Source organism: Chrysemys picta, chromosome 7 (genome assembly GCF_011386835.1).
Source record: "Chrysemys picta bellii isolate R12L10 chromosome 7, ASM1138683v2, whole genome shotgun sequence".
Classification (NCBI taxonomy): domain Eukaryota; kingdom Metazoa; phylum Chordata; order Testudines; family Emydidae; genus Chrysemys; species Chrysemys picta.
The window spans coordinates 100320284-100344305 of NC_088797.1; the positions used below are offsets into that span (position 1 = coordinate 100320284).

The window sequence follows — 24022 nt, forward strand, 5'->3', positions numbered from 1 at the left end:
CATACCCTTGTGAATCTTACGTTTTTATATCGTTTGCCCTACCTGCCTGAGGCTGATGTGTTTAAACTAACAGAAGTAATAGTCTAAAATCAGAAATATAGTTTATTAGGACTACCTTTGGAATGTGCTACCGAGCACTATAATCTAACCTAAGTTAGAGGGATCCAGGAAGAAGCCCTTTGCCCTGTGCATTTAAACCCTAGCAGAATGTACATCTACATTTGAGCTGGGAGGTATGATTCCTTGCTCACATAGATGTACCCACGCTAGTTCTGCTAGAGCAGGCATGCTAAAAATAGCAGTGTAGCCAGGATAACCTGAGCAGCAGCTCAGGCTAAGCACCCAAATAGAAACCCATCTGGACACCCTGGGAACATACACTGGATACTAGTTTGAGCTGATGCCCATGCTACTACCCAGGCTACACTGCTATTTTTAGTGCAATAGCAGAGTTTGTCTACCTAAGCTGGGATTCACATCTCCCAGCTCACATGTAGACATACCCTAAGGGTTAATTTGGTGATAGTGAAACCCATGTTTATTTTACCCTCTGTTATATATTTTAAATCATGTTACTTGAAAGGTGTTATTTGAGATGTTAAAATATGAATTTGGGTGGGTAGGAAAAGGAGGGATGTCCATAATATTCAGATCAATAACATTTTTTCCAAAGTCCAGTAGCATTGGGATTATATGGGCAAGATATAATGGACCTATTAACTGGGTCCTTTTCTTACTTGATTTTTTTCAACTAAGAAGATACATACATCTATCAGCAAAGCCATCCCTTGGGTGGGGCGAATCGGGGCGACCGCTCCGGGCCCTGTGCTTTGCAGGCCCTGCTGGCCAGTGCGATTGGCTGGCGCGGTCAGTCCCGGAAGAGACGAATCCATCACTTCCGCCCTGGGCCCCGCGCCCCCCTAGGGACGGCCCTGTCTATCAGACTAAGGGCTATCTCTTTCCAATTTACTGCTCAGTTGTCTCCTTTTTCTTATAATTACAATTTCACTCCAGTAGTTTTTATTTTAGCTGAATATGGACTTCTCAATTTAGCTATCTTTTAAATGACTGCTTAGACCTAGGTAAATGTATTAAATGAATATGCATCTAATAATTGGCACCATGGCATCACACAGATGATGTTGAAACCTTGTTTCTGAAAGCCATGCTTTGTGTATTCTATTTTAAAACTACATCTAATTGTTAGAGCATATTAAGGTTATATAAAGAATTAGAAGGGTTCCTCCTCCAGATCTATTACAGACAGAAAAAATAGAAAGGGAGGCAGAAAGAAAAATAATACAGCAGTTTTTGGACACAAATATGAGGTTGATACTTAAGTTGTTTCTCACAATTCTTAACCCCATACTAGCATATATTCTATTATTCTCCATAGGAGAACACTTATTCAAATAAAACATGCCCAAAATTTCATGAAGGTTAAAGCTGAGTCCTCTCAGTTATCAAGTATGCTACAGGAACTATATGATGAATTAATTAAAATTGAGGAGGACTTCCTTCGTTATGGATATAAAGATCACAGTGCTGAGATCCTGCTGGAACGTGCAAATATTCACAGGTAAACTTACAAATTTGCTGGAAATGTTTATTACACCTTAGTTAAAAAAATCTTCAGGTGTCTGATTTAGAGTAAGATTTCAGCTGTCTGGGAAAAAAGTACATGAGGGTTAATAATATCACCTACTTCTATATCCTGATTTTGGATTCATATTGTCATTCTTGATGGCATATATCAACAAGTGTTCTGTAAAATCAAGGATTTACTGTTCCTATGCCTGTAGCAGCTGTTCTCACAAGATTTATGATTATCTGCACTACCTTTGAGGTCAGAATAAAGCATCAAGGATTCTTTCTATTTTAGGGCCATTTGATTGCTGAACCAGCCCTTGTCATAAATTAAAGTAGCCACAGGATTCCTTTAATTTATGTCTCTTGAACAATTCCCTAGGGGCTCTTGTTATGGCTAGAGATTGCCAGAGCACAGTGTACTCCAACTTCCAGCTTTTCCCAGGACACCCCTATTCAGAGACTGGGAGAATGGGAAGCGTAAAGCCAGCTATGCTAGTCTTATGCCATTGGGGCATACCTTCTGGCAGAAGACTCTCCACCTATCCATTTAGGGCATCTTTAAGTCCTCTTTATGTTGCTGTACAGTGCAGAGGGGACTTAACTTGGTCCAAGAATCAGGCCTTTAAAAAATTAATGCTTAAATATTTACTTTTTGTATTTGAGTCTTAAACAATATACACAAACAATGCAAGTTAGTTCTTCATTGAGCATTTTGAATATTTATAGCATTATAGAAGTAATAATATTTTATACTACTACTCTTGTAAAACTCTGTGTTGCTTTTTTACAGAACAATTGCAACACATACAGAAGATGAAGAAGAAAAACATAGTCGCTATCTAGATGCGTACAAGTTAGCTCAGAGAGCAGTATCTGAAGAAGAAGAAGTGTTTAACAATATCTGGAGCTTGCTTCCAGTTCACGAGGTAAATGGATAAATACTTTTACTGTATGCAAGATTTGTTCAATTAGGATTATTATTAATTGTATTATAGCAGTTCCTACAATCCCCATCTGAGATGGTGTCCCATTGTGGCAGGCAAGGTACAAGGTGAGAGACCATCTCTGCCCAAAGGAGTTTAGATTCTATATAGGCAAGACATAAAAAAGACAGAAGGGAAAATGGAGACCCAGAGGGATGAGATGATTTGTCTAAAGTCACACAGGAGGCCATTGGCAGAGCTCGGAATTGAATTTAGGTCTCCATAGTCCCAGTCCAGTGCCCTGTCCACTAAGCACCATTGCCAATCCTGTTTACTGAATCATGTTGTAAATATTTTTACACCAATAGCATTCTTTGTAAAATTTGACAAAAAATCAGATACTAGAATTGCAAATATATTCTTTCTTTTGAAATAAGCTAATTTCCCACTCATTTTTTCAGCATTTAATTCCAATATTTATCCAGACACTAAAGAAATCAATCAAAAACAGAACTACCTGAATTTGACATTATTCTCATAAACATTCACTATAAATCCATCATAAATTTGAAACCCTGCATAATAAAGTACAGTAAACTTGAGGAAGAAAAAGCAAATTAGGAATGCCAACTAATAGACATTCTAAAAGATAAACTATGGTTTCACTCAAACCTTACAAAAGAAAAAATATGACATTACGATGAAAAATCATCATAACTCAGATTAAAAAACACTATAAGGAATTTGTATTGACCGTTTTTGATCAGGCTGTAAACCAGTTCACCAGAGTTCAATAAATGATTTGTCAGATAATGAAAATAAAAAAAGTTGGAATGAAAATAAAAAAAATACCTCAGGATAAATTTGTCGCAAAATTTAAAAGACTTCTTTTATTTCATGCTTCATATAATGCAGAAAAGAAAAATTTCCCATATAAAATTGAATTTTCCATTTATCCCAAATATTTTAAATATTATGGGCCAGATTCTCCAGCCCACTCTGCTTCCTTTGTGCCACTTGAGTAGCACAGTCTGAGCAGGGCTAGCCATAACTACCAGCTAGAAATACATGCTAACGGGCATGGAGCAGGCATAACTAGTTCCTACACCTCCCTCCCTGCAGCCTCCAGTGCAGGCCAGGAATCCCAGCTAGCAGATCTTTGGGGACTACTTACAGCTGCCAAAAGTTAGAGTGGTCCCCAGGCTGTTGTAACCTTCACTGGGCAGGGGCAAAAAAAAGGGAGCCCAAACTTCCCCCAGTTCCCTCCACTGTAGATTATCTGCCCTCTCCTCACACACCACCTTCTAATCTGTGAGGTGAACCATGTGTTTAGTTAGTTCAAAGGAGTTTATTACATTTACCTAGCCCAGTGTTATGGCCTCAGTTTGTTTGAGACTCAGAAGCTTTTTACCAGCAGAGCACATGAAACCAAGTTTTCCTGTTAGATACCATAACTTCCCTTTCATTGTGAAATGAGAAATGTCATTACTTCCCTTTCATTGTGAAACGAGAAGCCAAATTCCATTCTTAGTTTACTTCTGTGCAACTCTAATGAAGGGTCCACACAGAAAGTTAGTGCATGGCACTCTAGTGTGAGGTAGATTGAGTTCCCTTTGTGCCACACACTGACTGTTTGTTTAGACAGCACTTAGTGTTGCACATGTGTAATTGAGAGCAGAATTGGCCCTTAGTACAGAGTAAATATTTAGGCCCTTATCATGCAAATGGATCTATATGAAGGTAAGAATCCTCCCCCGAACTCCCACTTTCCCCCCCAGAAGTCTGACATACTGAGATCAGTTGTCTTTTGCTGGTACTTCTAAAAATGGTACAGATAGCATATTTTTTAAGGATACCTGTTTTCATTTTCCAAGTTGTTTTTAGCCCATAGACAAATTTCTGCTGCTTAGTAGTCTGTCTAAATGATAAATTATGATGGACATCACAGCTAGCTGTTACTTGGCTAAAGCACTTACCTGCCTAAGACAGTACCAAGAAGAATTGTGCTTCCCTGCTGTGGGGGCTTACTCTGCTAAAATTGTCTAGATCGGCTAGAAGTGAAATGGCAAGGAAGGGAAGTAAGCATTATGTTAGGTATTAGGAAATATATATCCCTTTTCTTTTTGAACTAGCATACAGTAAGTTATTAGGTGAGAAATATACTCTTCTGTATGGTCTGTGATGATATAAAAATAATACCTAGATCTGTCAGAAATATACAGGATAAGGAAAGACCATTATACAGTTACCTAACTAGTCAAAAATGGGTCACTCCCTAATACTATGAATGCACAGTGGGATAAACCCTAGAGTAAGATACAGATAAGAACTAAAGACCGTTATAAACTTCACCACTTTCTACTCCAAGTGCAAGGTCCATTTCTTTGACCTTACTTTCTCTAACAAATACAAAGCTGCTGAAAGGCGCTCAGATACTACAGCGATAAACAATCTACCCAGAATAGAGTAGGACACATTAAAAAAAAACCAAAGATCTGAGTTGAAAAGGGATGCATGTGTGTATGTCAGTCCCTTCTACTTGGCCAGTGATACAGCTCTGGATACCCTACTTGTCCAGTTCTCCCACAGGTTTCTCCATGATTTTTCCCTTGTGACTTCTTACATGTGGAAAAACTTTTGTGAGCTGGTCTGAAATGCCACTATCCTCGGACCTCGCCTGAAGATCCACTTCTACTGTGATGCAAATGATTTTGGCAAGGATGTGAAGAATTTCAGAATAGTCTGTATATATTTGTGTATAAAAATAAAGTAGGTTGTATTTTCTGGATGAGGGCAGTTGCCACCTGTCAACTTTACTTGTCTATTGTACCCTTATTTCTTTCCCTGCTTTATTATTTTAATTGAAATATCACAGTGTGCTATAGTGTAGTAATCACATTATTGTTTATTTAAAATGTGTGCCTCAAATAATTAAGAGTTCTGAAATTCTAACTTTAATCCAATAAATTAGCAAAAATATTAACACTGCATATTTAAAGATAGATCGGGCTGGGTGGCGCTTGTCTGTAATCCCAGCTGCTTGGAAGACTGAGGCTGGCGGATTGCTCGGGGGTTCTGGGCTGTGGTACGCTATGCTGATCGGATGTCCGGAGCCACTGACCGCCTGGCCAGCAGGTGGCTGAAGGACTGGCTCCAACAACATGACTGATGTGTTGTGATCAGCGCTCTCTCTGTGAGGGCTGATGGACCGATCGATTAAGGTGATTTAAGGATAGACTTCCACTCAGTTTTCTTATATTTCAGATTAAAAATATTAGTATTCCATTAATGAGACGGCTTGCTAATATGAAGCTAAGTTTTGTGGAAATTAATTTGGATATTCTTCATCTTGTTAATGTGGAAAAAAAGCTGAAAGAACTGAGAGAGGGATCACTTAATCAAGTTGTTGAAGAATTTGTCAGGTTAACACCTGATAGTGCTTCTGTGGAACAGGTAATTACATATGATCCTTCCTATGATTTAGCTATAAATGTTATATTTAAAAAAAAATCCTTGTGCTAAGCTAGAGGGATTGCTTTAGCAGATCTTCCTCTTCTGATTAATAACTGCTAAACAGGAGAAAGGGCTGGCAAACCTTTCATTTGAATACTGGGGCACAGAACATTGAAGTATGGGTTTTCACTAACTTGTTATGATGTTGGCCATTCTCTGTACCAAAAAGGCTCTTGTCTCTCCAAGGCAAAGACTTGAGGATGATTGTCAGAAGCAAAAGTTGAGTGAAATTGAGCTGTGTCTTCACTGAACTTCATTTTCTCTATTAAATCACACTCTTTTCACCACCCATACACATACTATGACTGCAGCATTGTACTTCATCCTTAAGGCCCTTCATTTTCAGTTTTTACTGAGAAATTCCCAGGTTTTAAAAAAGCGATTTGGTTTTTTTACAGATTTTTCACCTGAATTTTTGACCACTCAACAACATGAAAATACTGATTATTTTAAGAAAATCCAATATATTTCATTAGGTAGTTGTGTTTGTTAATAATAAATTAGTCTTAGTGTAAATGTAAGGGTGTTTGTTAAAGTAAGGCAATGTAATGGAAGATACACATGCATGCACATGCATATGTGTATGTTCTATTGATATACTTCATGAAATAAACCACAATATTTAACTACTTTTACTTTCAGAGCTGTTACTTTTTTGTATATGTTGCTTTTTTTCTGTCCTCCCGTTCACCAGTATTAACCCCAAAATTTACCTTGAAAACCGTGAAGTTAACTTTATGCACCGATTTTCACTCATTTTTCAATATTTATAATAAACCTAAATAGAAAGGGCTTTGCTCATCTTTCAACAAATAGTCCCAATCAACGCTCCTGCTGTAAGCTGTCTGCAATGAATCCTCATAAACATTGTATCACTGGGCACCCAGTATGTCCGGGTATAGTGCTTACTATAGTGAGTTTAGAGGATCAACCCCTAGATTAACTCCTGCTCTTTTGGCTAGGTTCTCTGGATGGTGTAAATGGGCATAGCTCCATTTAAGTAGGTGGATCTACACTGGTTCACCATAGTTGAGAATCTGACCCTCTGACACTTTCTACTTTTACTAGTCCACTAGTGTGTGTATAAAGTTAACTTTGCACATTCCACCAACACATGTAGTTATTTTAGAAAAAAAATCCAACGGTTCTCTACATAACAAGAGAAGGATTGTTCTAAGAAACTAATGCCTGGAAGCTGAAGCTAGACATACCAGAAATAAGGTGCAAATTTTTAATAGTGAGGGTAATTCATCATTGAAACAATTTACCAAGAGATGTGGTGGATCCTCTGTCACTTGAAGTCTTTAAATCAGTATTGTATGTCTTTCTAAAAGACAGGCTATAACTCGTCCAGAAAGTATGGGCTTGATGTATGAATCGCTTGGTGCAATTCTACTCCCTGCATTATGCAGGTGAGCTCAGATGATCAAAATTGTCCCTTTTGGCCTTGAAAATTAACGGAGCCCTTGACATGCTTTGGAAAAGCAAATAGTGGAAATTAGTTTCCAATATTGATAATTTTGGAAATTCTCATATTTATAAATTTTAGTATATTGAATTTCAACATTCAAAATAAAACAGATTTATTTTCTGTTTTCATTTTCTATTATTGCTTCAGGGTTCAAAAAAAGGGAGGAATAGAGCTGAAACTATCTTTATTTTTTCAGAGAAAAGAAGGTTAAATTACGTTGAAGAATTAGTTATTAGGTTTCACATGCAACCCCAAAACCCAATATTTCAAGCTAAAGGGCAATATAAATCTATGAATCATTGATTCATTCATGATGTTTAAGAGAACATTTCTTTTATATATGAAAATGTGACTTGATTTAACATATTTTTGATTTTTCCAGGGATGGATAAACATAGGACGGACTGTGGGTCACACTGCACTGGCTCAGTTAGCAAGTCTACAAAGTCTTCATACAGGATGTCCTGATATCAAAGCCAAGTACCTGTATCTGACTGGGAAAACTCTGCGTTTACTTGCAGTTAATGTGGACCCCTTAAATTCAGATATTTACTGGAATGAAAATGTTATGGTATGAATTTGGTTCTAAATTAAGATTATTAGATATATATTGATGGTAAGTGCTTACTAGACTGTTATGTACTATTAATGCTTTTTTTAATTGAAGGATAGATTGTGCAAATTGCTCAGAACCCATAGGAAAAGGAGCCTTGCCTTCCCCAGAGCTCCCAGGTGCACACCTTCACTGTGTTCTACAGCCCCATGTGGCTGGCCACCTCTGCTGTAAGCCCTGCTTCCTCACTCCCTTTGAGATGTGTTCCTAGGGGCTTGTCTAAACAAATGGTTAGTGCATGGCAAGCTGAGGAGTAAATCTGCAACACAGTAGCATGCCACACACTAACTGTCCATGTGAACCCTGCTACTGCACACTAAAAGTTCTAGTGCACTTTGATCTAATCCACTTTTAAATGGGAATAGGTCATTGCACACTAGGGAACTTTTAGCCAGGTCCACATGAACAGTTATTGAACAGAGCATTAGTGCTCTGTAGATTTACATCCCAGCTTGCCATGCACTATCTGTGTAGACAAGCCCAGGGAGGGACTTAGCACTCCCAGAGCACAGAGTGTAAAATTTTGTATGTCTTTTGTATAGGCTGTACAGTGAGAGGGAGACTTCTGTGCATGTCTGTATGGGCCAGGCAGAATCTGATTCTGAATGAACATATATAAAATACAATGAATGTGATTGATAAACTCAAGTTTACATCTTTTTACAGTATTTTGACCACTGGGAGAAAAGAGTTGAGCCTCTTCAAATCCTGAATAAAAATGTTCATGAGAGCTGAATTGAGCAGAACATTTACCAAAATGTCAAAATAGTGATGTCAGGGACTGGAGGAGAAGGTTTTCTTTAACTCTTTCACCGCTGCTTCCCCACTACATTATTGTGTAGCACAGTGTTGCCTACCCTTGTGATTTTTATCATGCGTCTCATGATATTTGGTGCTTTCCTTAAAGCCCTAGCCTCTGGAATCAAGGGAATATGTGAGAATCTCAGTTTTTATTTAAAAATATAAAAGTAAGGTTCTAGCTCTCATGGTTGTAGAGAGAAACTTGATAATATACCCTAATTCTCAAAACCCAGAAGGCAAATATAACCCCCTTCCCCAATTATTTTTTTTAATATCATTCTATTTAAGACAGTTTCATGTTTTCTGAGAACCTGACTCAGGATTTTTGAATGCTTGAGGATAGAACTACTGTTGGCATTCCACTGACACCAGTGAAGTTACTCCCTCCCCACCATCCCCTAGTGTACTCTCATTCCCGCTTGTGGGAGGAGGGTGAGAAGATTCAGAGATGGGCTAGATTCCAGGGATTAGCCAAGGAGACAACCCTTGAATATTAGTTATTTAGTATGAGTCCTTTTAACACTGCACTGTACCTGAGTAAATACCTCATGCTTTGGTGGGCAGTTTATGTCCCACCATTAAAGTTAATAAAGTTGTGGTCTCCTGCTTAAAAATCCATCCCCATGTCTATGTTTCATTTTCCTGTGTCCTGATTAATGTTAGGTACTTAGCAGATTCATCACTATCACATGCTAACCAGAGTTTAATGCCTCATAAACTTGCTAATTCACTTGATATTATATAGGAATTATTGTGGTGAGATACACCCTCTCTCCATTTTTAAGGCTGAAACTAGCTTCCTCTTTATCCAGCTGAATTTCACTCCTCCTAACTTTAAGCACAATAACTAATCCACTTACATTTTAGTGAGATAGATATATTAATGAATCCTCTCTGTTACTGGTGGGTAGGAAGAAACTCCATTGAACACCATGAAGCCTCCCACAACCAAAGCAGAATGCAATGAACATGAAATGACAAGTAGCAGTTCTCCAATTAGTAAAAAACAACATCAGGATCAAAGGAAGAAAGCAAATGAATTAAAGGTATTTTACATAGATATTTATATAAATAACTTGATGGCTTCCTTTTTATGCCTGGGGCTGATTAGCCTTATGGGTGAGATGTTTTTAGCAAATGGAATCTGAGGCTGAAAAATGAGTGTTGTACAGAATTCACTCTTACAGACAATTAACATTTTAATATGAAGCTTTTAATTAAATATCCAAAGTAAAGAAGCAAACAGAAAATGGGGCCAACTGTTTCAAATACAAGTTACAAAACCTGTTGGGCTCTTCTTTCTCATCATCTCCCCTTTTCTCCCTTCACATTTTCCTCTTCTTTCACTCTTACCTCTTTTCCCCATCTCCCTGGTTGCTGCAGGTTAGCTAGCCTCTTCTTCCCTGACTAGCTGTCATTTGGTTTAATTTGTATTCAGAACTGAGTTGGGAGAGAGTGTCTGGGATTTGCACAATGTACAGTAAATAAACAAGGCAAACTTAAATGTGCCTGTTCCTCTTGTAAGAACTTTGAATTATAGGAGAGGAAAGCCACTTGAGGAGAAGCGGGAATTGAGAGTAAAGAGTTTTTAACTTGCCTGAGTGTGTACAATCCCATATTCTTTACTTTTGGCATATTTTTGGTACATTCTTGTTCTTGAATATTTTGAAGTTTTCTGCTGCAGGTGACTGGATCAAGAAGCTGAACAGGTGTCATTATTGCTGGCAAACAGCTTGAAAATTACACAAGCCAGTCAGAGTAGGAAGTTACTCTCATTCACAAGTGATTAGTGAGAAATAACTATAGTGATTATACATATGCAAACAGTGCTGATTGGCTAATAATGACTGGCATTTTGGTATAATGCTAGCTAGTACATATACAATTGTAGATGTTTTATTGTAGACAAAATTTCTCTTTTAAAAGAAAAATATAAACTAGAAGTTTAAGATTAGATGTTTTTTAAAAGAATAGTTTAATCGGGATAGCTCTCCACTAACTGGTCATTCAGTCTAGTCTCTTGATTGCACACCATTAACTATCACTGATGTTAATAGATATTAAATGCATTCCTTACAAGGAGACTAAACCCATACCATTTTTCATCAAACTTTAAAAAAATACCATTATACAAGAACAAAACCAGATTTATCTGCCAAGATTGTAGTGATCAAAAATGCATCAATAATGTATTTATGTAATTTAACAAATATTTTAACGTAGAACATTTTTATTTTTATTATTTAGAGAAAACGGATTTTGGCCCAAAGATACCTCTCTCAATCCAGTGAAGTTTTGCTTCAGTGCATGAATGTTGCATTCAGTAACAACATAATTGATATTCTGGCTGCTGCTAGTCTTGAAATCATTGAATGCATTGGACAATTTGATCCAGTTTCAAGTAGCCAGTTTTTGGCCCTTCATCAGGTAACACAACTGCTGCTTAAGTCCCTTTACAATGTAAAATACGAGCTTTGAGTACCATAAGTAAATTTGTCTATTTGGATAGCATGACAACTGACCACTAACCCACTATGTAAGAGCTAGGTAGTGGTATTATTATTCATAATAATTAAATATACAATATGTTTTCTGATTTTAGTGGTTTTTGTCAGTGTATTATTGACATATGACCATCGTAAAACCTTGATAATTTTCATAGTATGGACTTCAGGTTTTCACTAGTAGATGCCATTATTGTATCATTTTACTCTGTATAAAATATCATAATAAAATTAAATTAAAACTGTACTGCAATAAAAAGTGCAATTCTGCCCTCTAAAGTGAGTGTAAAAATGGCTGGGTTTCTAGGATTGTGAAAATGATGCCCTGGGTTTCTGCATTCATTGTGTTAAAGCAGATTGGAAAATTTTACCTCTATATTTGGTTTGTCAGATTTATCTGATCAGTACGTCCAACCCTTTGAATTGTTGACCATTTTCCAGCAACTAATTTTCAGGCTTCCTAAAGGTGTTTTAAGCTGTCTTCTTCTAGTTACTTTGCGTTTATAGTTACTAGATACTGAATTGCTGAAATAAATTTCCGCATACCTTTGGAAGTACTCTTCTGACACAATCCCAGTGGGCCTGATTTGGAGGCCCAGGCTCCCATAAACTCATTAGAACTCTCCCCAGCTCAGTGCAGGGGGGAGCATTCCAGCAATCAGGACTAATGGAGAGATCAATTTCAGAAAGGAAATTAATAGCTAAGAAATCTTCCAGTCTTCATAATTTATCGCCAAAGCTTTTACACTGTTTTGTAGCTGTAAATAATGGTAGTATGTTTGCCATTTCATTTCACCTTTATATGACAAGCTTTTTCAATAACTATTTGTATGAAACATTTGGGAAAATAAACAAATATTAAAATATTACAGAGCTGTTCATCATCTATGATGATGAAGGATATCCTGCTAGCAGCCACTTCTAACACTAGCAGCTCTCAGCTGGCAGCACTATTGCATCTTCAGCATCACTTAAAACAAAATGGGGACATAACCAGTAGTCTTCTCAAAAATGTGGAGCAGAGGCTAACTGCTACCTCAAAGGTAACTTTTTGAACCGTACTATGTATGAGTGGAACAAAGTTGTTCTGGAGCAAAATAATGTCCCATAGCAAGTCAAATTTTATATTATTATGTATAATATTTGTACGTATGTATTAGAGACGATACAGTTCCTTTTACAGAGGAGTATAAATGATCCAGGTGTATATTCCTATGGAAATGCATGAATTGCTTTTAGAAAATATAAATGTTGAGTTGAAATATTTTGCTATTCCTTTCTACTGATAATATTAATCAGTTTCAACATTTGGTAGTTTTTTAGCATGATATGCAGTATAGTAGGCAAATAACTCATGTTAGTGTTAGCCATGAATTATTGCTTTAACTTCATTTATTGTGCACTACATTATAATATTCTTTTCTAAGTGTGCCTTTTGCATATAGCAGTGCCTTCGTTTTTGGAACTATTATAATCAGTCTCTTGATAAAAGCACTGCACGTGTTGTTCATAAAAAGATAGGAAAAGTAATGTCAGTTTTAAATTATTGTACAGGCATGGGGAAATCTCTGTGTTCTTGCACAACATTTTAACATCGTAAATGAATTGCCACCAAACTTCCATATACTCATTCTCCAGCATTCAAACGACAGGTATAAAACTTTATCATTTTGTTTTGTACAAACTTTATTTTCCTTTGCCAAGTTATTTTGACTTTTACTTCTAATTATGTTGATTTTGTAATCTAGGGTAAGTGAACAAGTTCAGAAAAAATAAGAAATGACCAAAACTCAAACATGAACCTAAAGTCATTTTTAAGTTTCCACAATTCTCTCTCTTTCTGTTCCTCAGGGTAGACAGGAGAGACCCAAAATCTTAAACATGGTCTACAAAATTATTCTTTACAGCCCCCATGTTTCATTATACATCCCTATAGAGATGGTGGGAAGAGTGACACTTAGTGATTGAAGGACCAGATATGTATTAGCGAAAGTCTCTTAACAGATGTAGCAGCAAAAGAACCTTCTCCCCAAGCTTTCACACATATACTTGGTGATGTTTGCTTACAACTCTGCAGGCTTTCTTCTGCTCCCTGAAAGCAGAGATTTTTTTCTCTCCTTCCCCAATCCCATAAGGGCATATGCATACAGCATTTGGGAGAATGCTTTCCAATGCCGATAGACAGGCTTGAGCTATCACACTAAAAATAGCAATGTGGCCATGGCGGCTTTGATTAGCCACCCAAGTATAATCCCACCCAACCCCCTGGTTACATACTAAGTCAGCTAGCCCAAGTTACTGCCCGTGGCCACACTGCTATTTTTAGCATGCTAACTCAAATAGAGCTAGTGCATTTGTCTACCCATGCTAGGAAGCATCCTTCCAGCTGTTGTGTAGACATAGCCTGAGAAGGTGGAGGGGGCGGACAAGAAAATTAGTGCAGCAATTCAAAAACCACCAGGATAGTGGGTGGATTTAACAGTGCTCATTGATCTGGCTCCACATCTTAACAATTTTGAGTAAGTGTGGCTCATTGTGCTTTGTCTCATCAATTTTCCTGCTCTGACGAGATCACATGAAGCAAGCTAGGTGCCAGTCAGCCACTTGTATATAGATCTTTGCAGTAGTAGCCAGCCACCCCAACAGCCTACTTGAGGGAGCAGCCCACAAGATAACCACTCCATGGTTCAGTCCATTTTTTTCTGTGTCTATTAGATCCCCTACTGTTTGAGGATTATATCCCTCAAAAGCAATCAGAAGCAGATCTGAACATCTGGCAGTCTCTGATTTACCAGCTCTGGACTTGGTCTGCAAGATTTGGGCACTTGCCCAAGTTCAGGAGTGCTTAATACATCTCGGGGCATGTGAACATGTAACATTAGAGGGCAATAATTACTTATTTGAAAGGCTGAAAGGTCTGAATATGTGAATAGTCAAATATTCCATTCTGTTTTTTATTGCTTTCCATAGATCAATGTTGTATAGTGCAATGATTGATAAGCAAAAACTCAGTAGCGGACAACAGAAAGGAAAACCAGGTCAGCCAATGGGTGAGTGTCTCTGTTTAGAAATAAAGTGATCAAAATGGTGATGTTAGTAGATCCATAGCTCTCACTGTTGCATTCAGTACAAGAAAATCTAATTCATGCAGTCAAACAATTGATATAATTTTAAGACAGAGTGCTAAGGAGTATAGTCTTACCTTGATACCTGGAAATTTATGTACATAATTCCCATTAATGCCAGTAGAAGTTATATGCATGACAGATGTACTGTTTCTGTGCTTATCACTAGTCTAAATTTACAATAAACTAATCGCGTTGTTTATGAGGGCCAAAAAATGGTCATAGTCAGAAAAATGGTTATTGTAAGCTTTTTATTGTTATACCCTTTTTATAGGTGAGGCATGATTTGTGTGTTTTAAAGTATTATGTGTCATAATAATAAAATGCAAACGCATCTTTAATAGCATGGGGGGGGAGAATCGTTTTTCTTGCCGCACCAGGGAATGTGCTTTTAGATACTTGTTTCTCTTTCTGCCACTGTGTTTCCAAGTTCAAGATAAACGTATATTACTGTTTTTTAACTCGATATTGACCATACCTAAATAATTGTGCTGTTATTTAATACTATATTTTATCACTTTATATACTGGAATTATTCAAAGTGAAATATAAAAAATATGTGGCTATATGGAAATTATTTTTTTAGAAGGAAAATGTTCTCAATTACTTTTTTTTCTTTTATTAGTGCGGGCTAAAGTTTATCGTTTTCCTGTGAATCCTGATACAATCTTGATTTTGTTGGAAAAAGTACATCTTTACAAACAGGAAAGGATGAATAATCTCCTCAGACAGGAATTACAAAAGAAATTCCATGTAGAGAAAATTGACTTTCGAAAATGGCAAGAAACTACTCCCAGAATAGATATGGTAATATATTTGATTCAGGATTTTTATTTTTAAAAGAGACATTAAAATATATATGGAAGATAAAACAAAAAGCTGTGCAAAATAGCGCTCATCTATAATTCTTAACATTTATTCTTCTTTGAGTGATTGCTCAGGTGTATTCCACTATAGGTGTGCGTGCTCGCCACGTGCACCGGTGCCAGAAGCTTTCCCCTTAGCAGTATCCGTAGAGGGGGAGCACCGCTGCGACCCCTGCAGTGGCACCGACATATCGCGCCATAAAGGGGGCTGCGTGCCCCCACCCCACCCTCAGTTCCTTCTTGCCGCCAGTGAAGGTAGTCAGAACTTGTTCCAGTTTAGCTTAGCTGCAGCGTTTCTACCTTAGTGGTATCCAGTTTCACTGATCTCTTCCCTCACTGGACTTTCTTTCGCGAGTTCCTGGTTCGGGGCATGCCCCGTGGCCCAGGCTTCAAGTCATGCGACTCCTGTCGCAACTCCATGCCCAGAAACGATCCACACAATCTGTCTGGGCAAGTCTCACGTTAGTGACAAGTGCAAGATCTGCCACTCCTTCAAGCCGCGGACGAAGAAGGAGCATGAGATCCGACTCCGAGCTCTTTTAATGGAGTTGGCATTGGCCCCGGCACCGGCACATTGAGCTGACACCACGCCGGGCTCCGCGTCTTCGGCACGTGGCGAAGCGCCTCCGGTGCGCCATTCCGAATCGGCACCAGGTACCGCGTCCTCAGTGCGCAGCGAGGCGCTGTCGACGTCCCGGCACCGCTCCCCCGCTAAGAAGCCAGGGAAGTCTCAGTGGCGCCGAGAGAAGGACAGGGGTGAGGCCAGACCCGAGTTGGGCAGCCCGCGATGCCCATCGGGACAGAGACCTCCAACTCGGGATGAGCGGAATAGTCCAGTCCCGTCCGCGCAAGCCTCGCTGGAGGTACGCATGCCTTTGACGCCAGAGGCAGCTCAGGCCGTGTATGACATCTTAGCACTTCCAGTGCCGGGAGCGCCACCTCAGTCGGACCCCCAGTCCCGTGGGAAGCTGCCTTTGGGCGCCCGTCAGCCCTCCCCGGAGGTGTTGGGGGTCGAGGCACCGTCCCGGGTCGAGGTGCCGAGCAGAGCCCCGAGATGCATGTCGACTCCGCGTCCGGACTCTTCGACGAGCAGATCCCACTCCTCCGCTCTTGGATGCCGTCGCGGAGGCAACAAGAGATGGCACCGTTCCTCTTGCAGCCGCTCCGAGAGGAACAGGTCTCGACGCCGTCGGCACCGGCGCTCGTACTCAAGCGCCCGCCATCGCAGAGGCCATGCCCGGAGCGCGTCTCGAGAGTCCCCGGCACCGCGGCACAGTGGCCACAGGCGCCACAGGGAGTCCAGAGACAGTTCCTCAGACATCTACCTATCAACATTGTCCCGGACGAAGTCTCGGGGCAGGAGCCATCACAATAGAGACTGCTCCAGTCGTTCCCACGGTACCGTGCGCTCTTCCAGGACTTTGGCTTCGGTACGCAGCCGTCTCTCCCTGGGCCACACCGCGCCGCAAGAACAACCGGTCCTGCCACCCGATGCGCCTCAGTTCCAGGCCGTGCCCTGGCAGGAACAATGGTGCCAGTGGGCACCGTGGCGTCAGGCACCTGCGCAGCCAGGACCTCGCTCCATGGCGGGAGCCTCTCAGGACCGACCCGCATCACCTCCCCAGCACCGGGATCAGGCCGTGGGCACCGAACCCCCAGCACCGACTCCAGCACCAAACCCAGACGTGGAGCCCACAATGCCGTTGGCCGCTGAAGGCACTGCACCGTCCACCCCTTCGTCACAGGGTGATTCAGTTGCGGTACCGCCTCACTCTTCCCAAGAGGACTTTAAAGCACATCAAGAGCTGCTTCGGAGGGTGGCAGCCAACCTCGAGTTCCGGGCCGAGGAGATGGAGGAGCCCTCCGATACTCTCTTCAATGTCCTTGCCTCCTTGGTACCGGGGCGTGTGGTGCTCCCTTTCCATCAGGGAATCGCCAACATCACCACTGGCCTTTGGCAGACCCCGGCTTCTCTTGGGCCAATTTCCAAGAAGGCCGAGAGAAAGTACTTTGTCCCGCGAGGGGTCTCGAGTACCTTTACACCCACCCAGCTCCAAACGCCCTGGTGGTAGAGTCAGTCCACCACCGCGATCGGAATGGTCAGCCTGCACCCACGCCAAAGGACAAAGACGCACATAGACTTGATATCTTTGGAAAAAAGGTTTATTCATCAACGAGTTTCCAGCTCAGAGTGGCCAACCATCAGGCGCTTCTGAGTCGTTACGAGTTTAATCTCGGGGGATCCCTCCCCAAGTTTGAGCCCCTCATTCCTGACAAGGATGCGAAGAAGTTCCAGGCGCTGATTGAGGAGGGTCCGACCGCCCCAAAAGCGGTTCTCCAGGTGGCTTCGGATGCGGCAGACACAGCCGCTCGTTCGATGGCTTCCGCAGTCTCCATGCGACGGGTGTCGTGCCTCTGGCTTTTGGGGCTGTCGTCAGAATCCCAGTCCATAATGCAGGACCTGCCGTTTGATAGCAAGGCCCTTTTCGCGGAACAGACAGACACCACTCTGCACGGGATGAAGGACTCCCACACCACCCTGCAAACGCTAGACCTGTACATCCCACCTGCCAAGGACAAGCCCAGGCCTCAACCCTCTGTTCTGCAAGGTAGGGGCAGATATGAACCCCCACCTAAGCGGCAGAGGGAACAAAGGCGTTGGTCCCAACGCCAATCCCGCTCAGTCCCACGGCCTGGGTCCTCGAAGGCCAAACGGCCAGGAAAATGGCGTTTTTGACTCGTTGAGGGGGGTCACCGGGCCTGTTGCCAGTGTACCTCTCACCCAGTTAATAAAGTTACCTTTTCTAAACCATTTATCGGACCTCCGACTGCAGTGGTCCCATATAACATTGGACCAATGGGTCCACAGCACCATCTAGCAAGGGTACAGCTGCAGTTTGTTTCAACCCCTCCCAACTGTCCCCCAGCCAGGAGGTAGAGCGCCTCCTCTCTCTGGGAGCGGTGGAAAGGGTACCACGGGAATACCAGGGCAGGGGCTTTTACTCCAGGTATTTCCTCATCCCCAAGGCGAACGGCGGGCTTCTGCCCATCTTCAACCTGCGGAATTTCAACCAGTTTCTGGTGTGTGGCAAATTCCACATGGTGCCCCTGATCCATCCCTAGACCAGGGGGATTGGTTTACGGCACTGGACCTCCAGGATGCGTACTTTCACATCCACATTTTCGAGGGTCACAGGCGCTTCCTCTGTTTCCTGGTGGGTCAGGACCACTTCCAATTTATGGTCCTCCCCTTTGGCCTTTCTAATGCCTCCAGGGTATTTACAAAATGTATGGTGGTGGTGGTGGCGGCCCATCTCAGGAGGAAAGGGCTGCAGATCTTCCCCTACCTCAACGACTGGCTGCTCAAGGGCCAGTCTCGTGCTCTGGTGTAGCAGCAGACGAGCTTCCTGCTAGACACCAGCGGGGCTCTAGGCCTACTGGTAAACAAGGAGAAATTCATGTTAATTCCGGTTCAGCGCATAAGCTTTATAGGGGCGCTGTTAGATTCCCGGGTAGCCATGGTCTCCCTCCCACGCACTCTCATCGCCTCGGTCACAGCCTTTCCGGTAACCACAGCACGGGTGTGCCTCCAAATCCTAGGCCACATGGCAGCTTGCACGTATGTGGTGAGACATGCCAGATTTCAGATGCGGCCCCTTCAGCTCTGGCTGGCCTCCCGGTATTCCCAGGCCAGGGACAGCCTGGACAAGATGGTCACAATGCCGCCCAAGGTGGTGGCAGACCTCCAATGGTGGTCCCTCCCGAGCAACATGCTTCAGGGTATTCCCTTCCGAGAGCCCCCTCCCTCACTAGATCTAGTGTCGGACACCTCGGACCTGGGCTGGGGAGCCCGCGTGGGGGACTTCAGGACCCAGGGGAACTAACCCTGCACATAAATGTCAGGGAGCTCAGGGCCGTACGCCTGGCGTGCGTGGCATTTCGCCAGCACATACAAGGGAGGGTGGTCAGAGTCCTCACGGACAACACGACCGCCATGTATTACGTCAACAAACAGGGGGGCACGCGTTCCCGGGCCTTATGCCAGGAAGCCCAGCTCCTGTGGGAGTTCTGTATAGCCCACAATATACTTCTGCGGGCTTTTTACCTGCCCGGCAAGAGCAACATGCTCGCGGACCGCCTGAGCAGGCTATTCTCCCAACAGCATGAGTGGTCCCTGCACAAGGAGGTGGCCAGGTGGATCTTCCTACAGTGGGGTGGTCCCCAGGTAGACCTGTTCGCCACCGCCCAGAATCGACAGTGTCCTCGATTCTGCTCCAGAGCGTGAGAGGGCGACAGGGCGCTATCGGATGCGTTCCGGTTCCCATAGTCGGGCCCCTGTTGTACGCCTTCCCGCCCTTCCCCTTAATAGACAGGATCCTACAGAAGGTGAAGTCAGACGGGGCAAGGATTATCCTCATAGCCCCGGATTGGGCCCGTCAGCATTGGTCCGGATCCCTGCTGCAACTCTTAGTGGCCCCTCCTCGCAGGCTGACGCTACGCCCGGACCTCTTCTTCCAGGAGGAAGGTCGTCTCCTCCATTCCAATTTAGCCGCGCTCCACTTGACAGCGTGGCTGGCTCATGGTTTAAGGAGGAGGAGGGGAGGTGTTCTGAGGATGTAAGAAGGGTCCTGCTGGAAAGTAGGAAACCCTACACGCGGCGAACCTACCTGGCTAAGTGGTATAGCTTCTCTATGTGGACGAGGGATAGAGGTTCCTCTCCCTCTTCTGCATCTATCCAGCTTGTCCTCGATTACCTCCTGTCCCTTAGGACCCAAGGCCTGGCGCCCTCGTCCATCAGGATGCACCTGGCGGCCATTTCGGCTTTCCATCCCCCGGTGCAGGGCCTGTCTGTGTTTTCACATCACATGACAGGCTGGTTTCTGAAAGGGTTAGATCGGGCATTCCCTTACGCCAGACCCTCGGTCCCACTCTAGGACTTAAACCTGGTACTCTCCTGCCTCACAGGGCCTCCCTTTGAGCCGTTAGCCACGTGTTCGTAGTCCCACCTGTTGTGGAAGGTGGCGTTCTTAGTGGCTATCACCTCAGCCCGCTGGGTCTCCGAGCTCAGGGCCCTGACCTCTGAACCGCTGTATACGGTCCTTCATAAGGACAAGGTTCAGCTCCGCCCTCACCCTGCCTTTTTGCCGAAGGTAGTCTCGGCTTTCCACATGAATCAGGATATTTTCCTCCCAATCCTCTGTCCTAAGCCCCATTCCTCTAATGAGGAACGCCGCCTGCACATGTTAGACGTGCACAGAGCGCTGGCCTTTTACTTAGACAGAACCAGGCCATTTAGGAAGTCCCCCCAGCTTTTTATTGCTTCAGCTGAGTGCATGAGGTTGCGACCGGTCTCCACCCAGTGGATCTTCCGCTGGATCACTTTGTGCATTCGCACCTGTTACGACCTGGCAGGGGTTCCCCCGCCTCCTATTGTGAAGGCCCATTCGACGAGAGCCCAGGCCTCGTCAGCGGCCTATGTGGCTCACGTCCCTATTCAGGACATCTGTAGGGCTGCTACGTGGTCCTCTGTCCACACTTTTTCATCGCACTATGCAATCGTCTCCTAAGCAAGGGATGACGCCGGGTTTGGTAGGGTGGTGCTCCGCCCGGGTAACCCTTAAATCTTTACACTTAAACTCCTACCCGCCTCCATCAGGGATAGCTTGGAGTCACCTATAGTGGAATACACATGAGCAATCACTCAAAGAAGAAAGGACAGTTACCTGTTCCGTGACTGGCGTTCTTCGAGATGTGTTGCTCAGGTGTATTCCACGTCCCGCCCTCCCTCCCCTTTGTCGGAGTTGTCTGGCAAGAAGGAACTGAGGGTGGGGGGGAGCACACAGCCACCTTTATGGCGCGATATATCGGCGCCACTCCAGGAGTCGCAGTGGTGCTCCCCCTCTACAGATACTGCTAAGGGAAAAACTTCTGGCACCGGTGCATGTGGCAAGCACGCACACCTATAGTGGAATACACCTGAGCAACATATCTCGAAGAATGCCAGTTACGGAACAGGTAACTGTCCTTTCCAAATGCAACTTCTTATAAGCTCTGTAACTGTTATCTCCTGTGTATGCTCTACTTTGAAACTTACCGTTATTTTCTTTGTTCTAAATAGTAGTTTGTTGTTCTGATGTTGTTGTTATGGAGATTTTTTTCCAACAGCTTTGAACTTCTTTAACAATTTAGACTGATGGAATTTTGATGTAAAATGAGATTCATAATTTTTCCCCAAATGGAATATTGTATATCTTAAGGGTTTGTCATTTATACTTATATATAAAAATTAGAGGGAAAGTTTTGAAAAGAAACTATAGGAGTTAGGCACCAAGCTCCCCATTGGTTTTAATTCCCTTAGGCATTCCTGAAAATCATTAGGTCTCTATTAAAACCCAATCCTGTGAAGATTTACATAGTGCTTAACTTTACATTGTCAATGGAACTGCTCACAGTACATAAAGTTAAGCTCTTGAATAAGTAATTGCAGGATTGGGTCCTTAGTATTTATTCACTGTGTTTAGATTGCAAGATCACAGGAAATTGATGTCAACTCAAGAACTCTGGCTTCATTAGATTAGATATGCTTTTACACACAGTAGTTAATTTTCTCACAGGCATACAATATGTGATGTTCAAATGCCAAACTTGTTTCTTAACTTATAGCCTCCTAACAAAAACACTGAAAAACAACTATTTTTTTTTCATTATTATTTATCTATAGCAGGGGTCGGCAACCTTTCAGAAGTGGTGTGCCAAGTCTTCATTTATTCTCTCTGATTTAAGGTTTTGCGTGCCAGTAATACATTTTAAAGTTTTTAGAAAGTCTCTTTCTATAAGTCTATAATATATAACTAAACTACTGTTGTATGTAAAGTAAATAAGGTTTAAGAAGCTTCATTTAAAATTAAATTAAAATGCAGAGCCCCTTGCACCGGTGGCCAGGACCCGGGCAGTGTGAGTGCCACTGAAAATCAGCTCGCGTGCCGCCTTCAGCACACGTGCCATAGGTTGCCTACCCCTGATCTATAGTTTAATAAAAAAGGTTGATCAAATAATTCTTTGTCTGAACTGGAAATGATTATCAGTGTTTCATGTCCTGTGTACTGCATAATAATGTGAGAAGACTCCGTGCTTGTAAAGCTGAAATGGTGGTTTATTTTAAAGCATCTATTTACAGATTTGCTGCAATTGCAGCTAGCATTCAAGTCATTTGCACACAGACTGACTTCTTGGTGCCTCTTCCAGACTCTTCTTTCCTGCAATCAGCACTTCTCCAAGTTTCATGCAGGTTGCTACAGTCACTACTAGTAAAAGCAGGCCTCTAGTCATTAGGTGATGATACACATGTAACTGGGTGATAAATAACATATCTGAGAAGAGAACCCTTGCTTTTTAAAAACTTTAAATGCTTATTTTTGCTTTAAAACAAATCTTTGAACGCTGCCAATTATCAGGAAGGAATTTTAAAACTAAAAGGAGAACTTTATCTTTTCTATCCCAGTGTCACTCAGCAAAAAACCCTGATTAAAGCTGGTAGGCAAAATATTGATGATTTTGTTTGTAGCCATAGCCAGCCTTAGTTGTTATGGAGAGGTATGTGATAGTTATTTTGGTTCCCTCTCCTCTCCCTTCCTTTTGACCAATAGGGAATTGCAATAGTGTGATAACATAAGTTAGAATGAACAAGACCAGAGTTTTAAAACACTGGCCTCCATGTGTGCATATGAACTGAATGTATTCAGATACCTATAATGACACTTAAAAGGCTAACACCTGCCTGTTCAGTTAATAAATGCTGTCACTTGCCTGCAAACGATAGAATTTACTTCACAGAACCCATCTGCTGCATGTGGATACGATAGCATTTATCAGCTGTACATTCAGACATTTAGTACTTCACAACTGCATGTGTAAGTATTCGCGCGCACACACAGTTACACCCACACAAATGGAGACTGTGGTGAGATAGCTATAAAAAATGGACCTTTCAATGTAAAATTAAATTTGTATGTGTTTTTAACTTTTCCTTTCTATGCTATTCAGTTATTTCCCTCTTCCTTTTATTTCTAATCTACTCTCTGTCAATTTCTTCTTTCACCTCCTTTCATCTTTGCCTGTCAGTTCTCTTCCCATCTGTTTTCTTCAACTTGTTTGAGTCCCTCATCAGTCTCTCTCCCTCTGGGGCCATACCTTTTCTCTACCACTCCCATCTACTATTCCTTGATTTGTGCCATCACTTTACTTCTCTCTTTTCCTGGTCTTCTCTCTTCTTCCTCCTCCTCCTCCTCCCCCTCCCAGCTAGCTTCTTTACAGCAATCACTTGTTTTCAGTATAAAGTATTTGTGGCTAAAATATCCCATTTTATATCCCCAGGCATTATTGCACTGATTCTTGCATTAGAGAAGGGATTGTCAACAAAATGCTGACATTAATAAAGCGTTCAGAGAGAACAATTTTGAAACATAATTAATTCAGTGATTTAAGGAAAATTGTTTATTTTAATTTTATAATGCTTCAATTATAATTATTCAATTTAGCCCTGATTATCCTATTGTACTTCCCATCTTTGTTGTCATTGAACTTTGTAAGCATTCTAATGATTTTTTTATTTATATG

General features: G+C 42.2%; 1 protein-coding gene across 13 annotated transcripts in view; it reads left to right on the top strand.

Annotated features, from left to right (window-relative positions):
- The window catches only part of CFAP46 (cilia and flagella associated protein 46), a 182418-nt gene that overhangs the window by 127190 nt on the left and 31206 nt on the right, over positions 1-24022 (top strand). For 12 of the 13 annotated variants that reach the window (XR_010589285.1, XM_065552129.1, XM_042856763.2 and 9 more), the window contains 10 exons: positions 1397-1579; positions 2381-2516; positions 5778-5966; positions 7880-8068; positions 9823-9957; positions 11159-11338; positions 12288-12458; positions 12970-13067; positions 14386-14465; positions 15166-15347. Coding sequence is in view for 11 of the 13 variants with exons in the window: in XM_065552129.1 (XP_065408201.1) it covers positions 1397-1579; positions 2381-2516; positions 5778-5966; positions 7880-8068; positions 9823-9957; positions 11159-11338; positions 12288-12458; positions 12970-13067; positions 14386-14465; positions 15166-15347 (1543 nt within the window). In the remaining 2 variants the exon portion in view is untranslated. The remainder of the gene's footprint in view (positions 1-1396; positions 1580-2380; positions 2517-5777; positions 5967-7879; positions 8069-9822; positions 9958-11158; positions 11339-12287; positions 12459-12969; positions 13068-14385; positions 14466-15165; positions 15348-24022) is intronic. The other variant, XR_010589286.1, reaches the window with a different exon arrangement.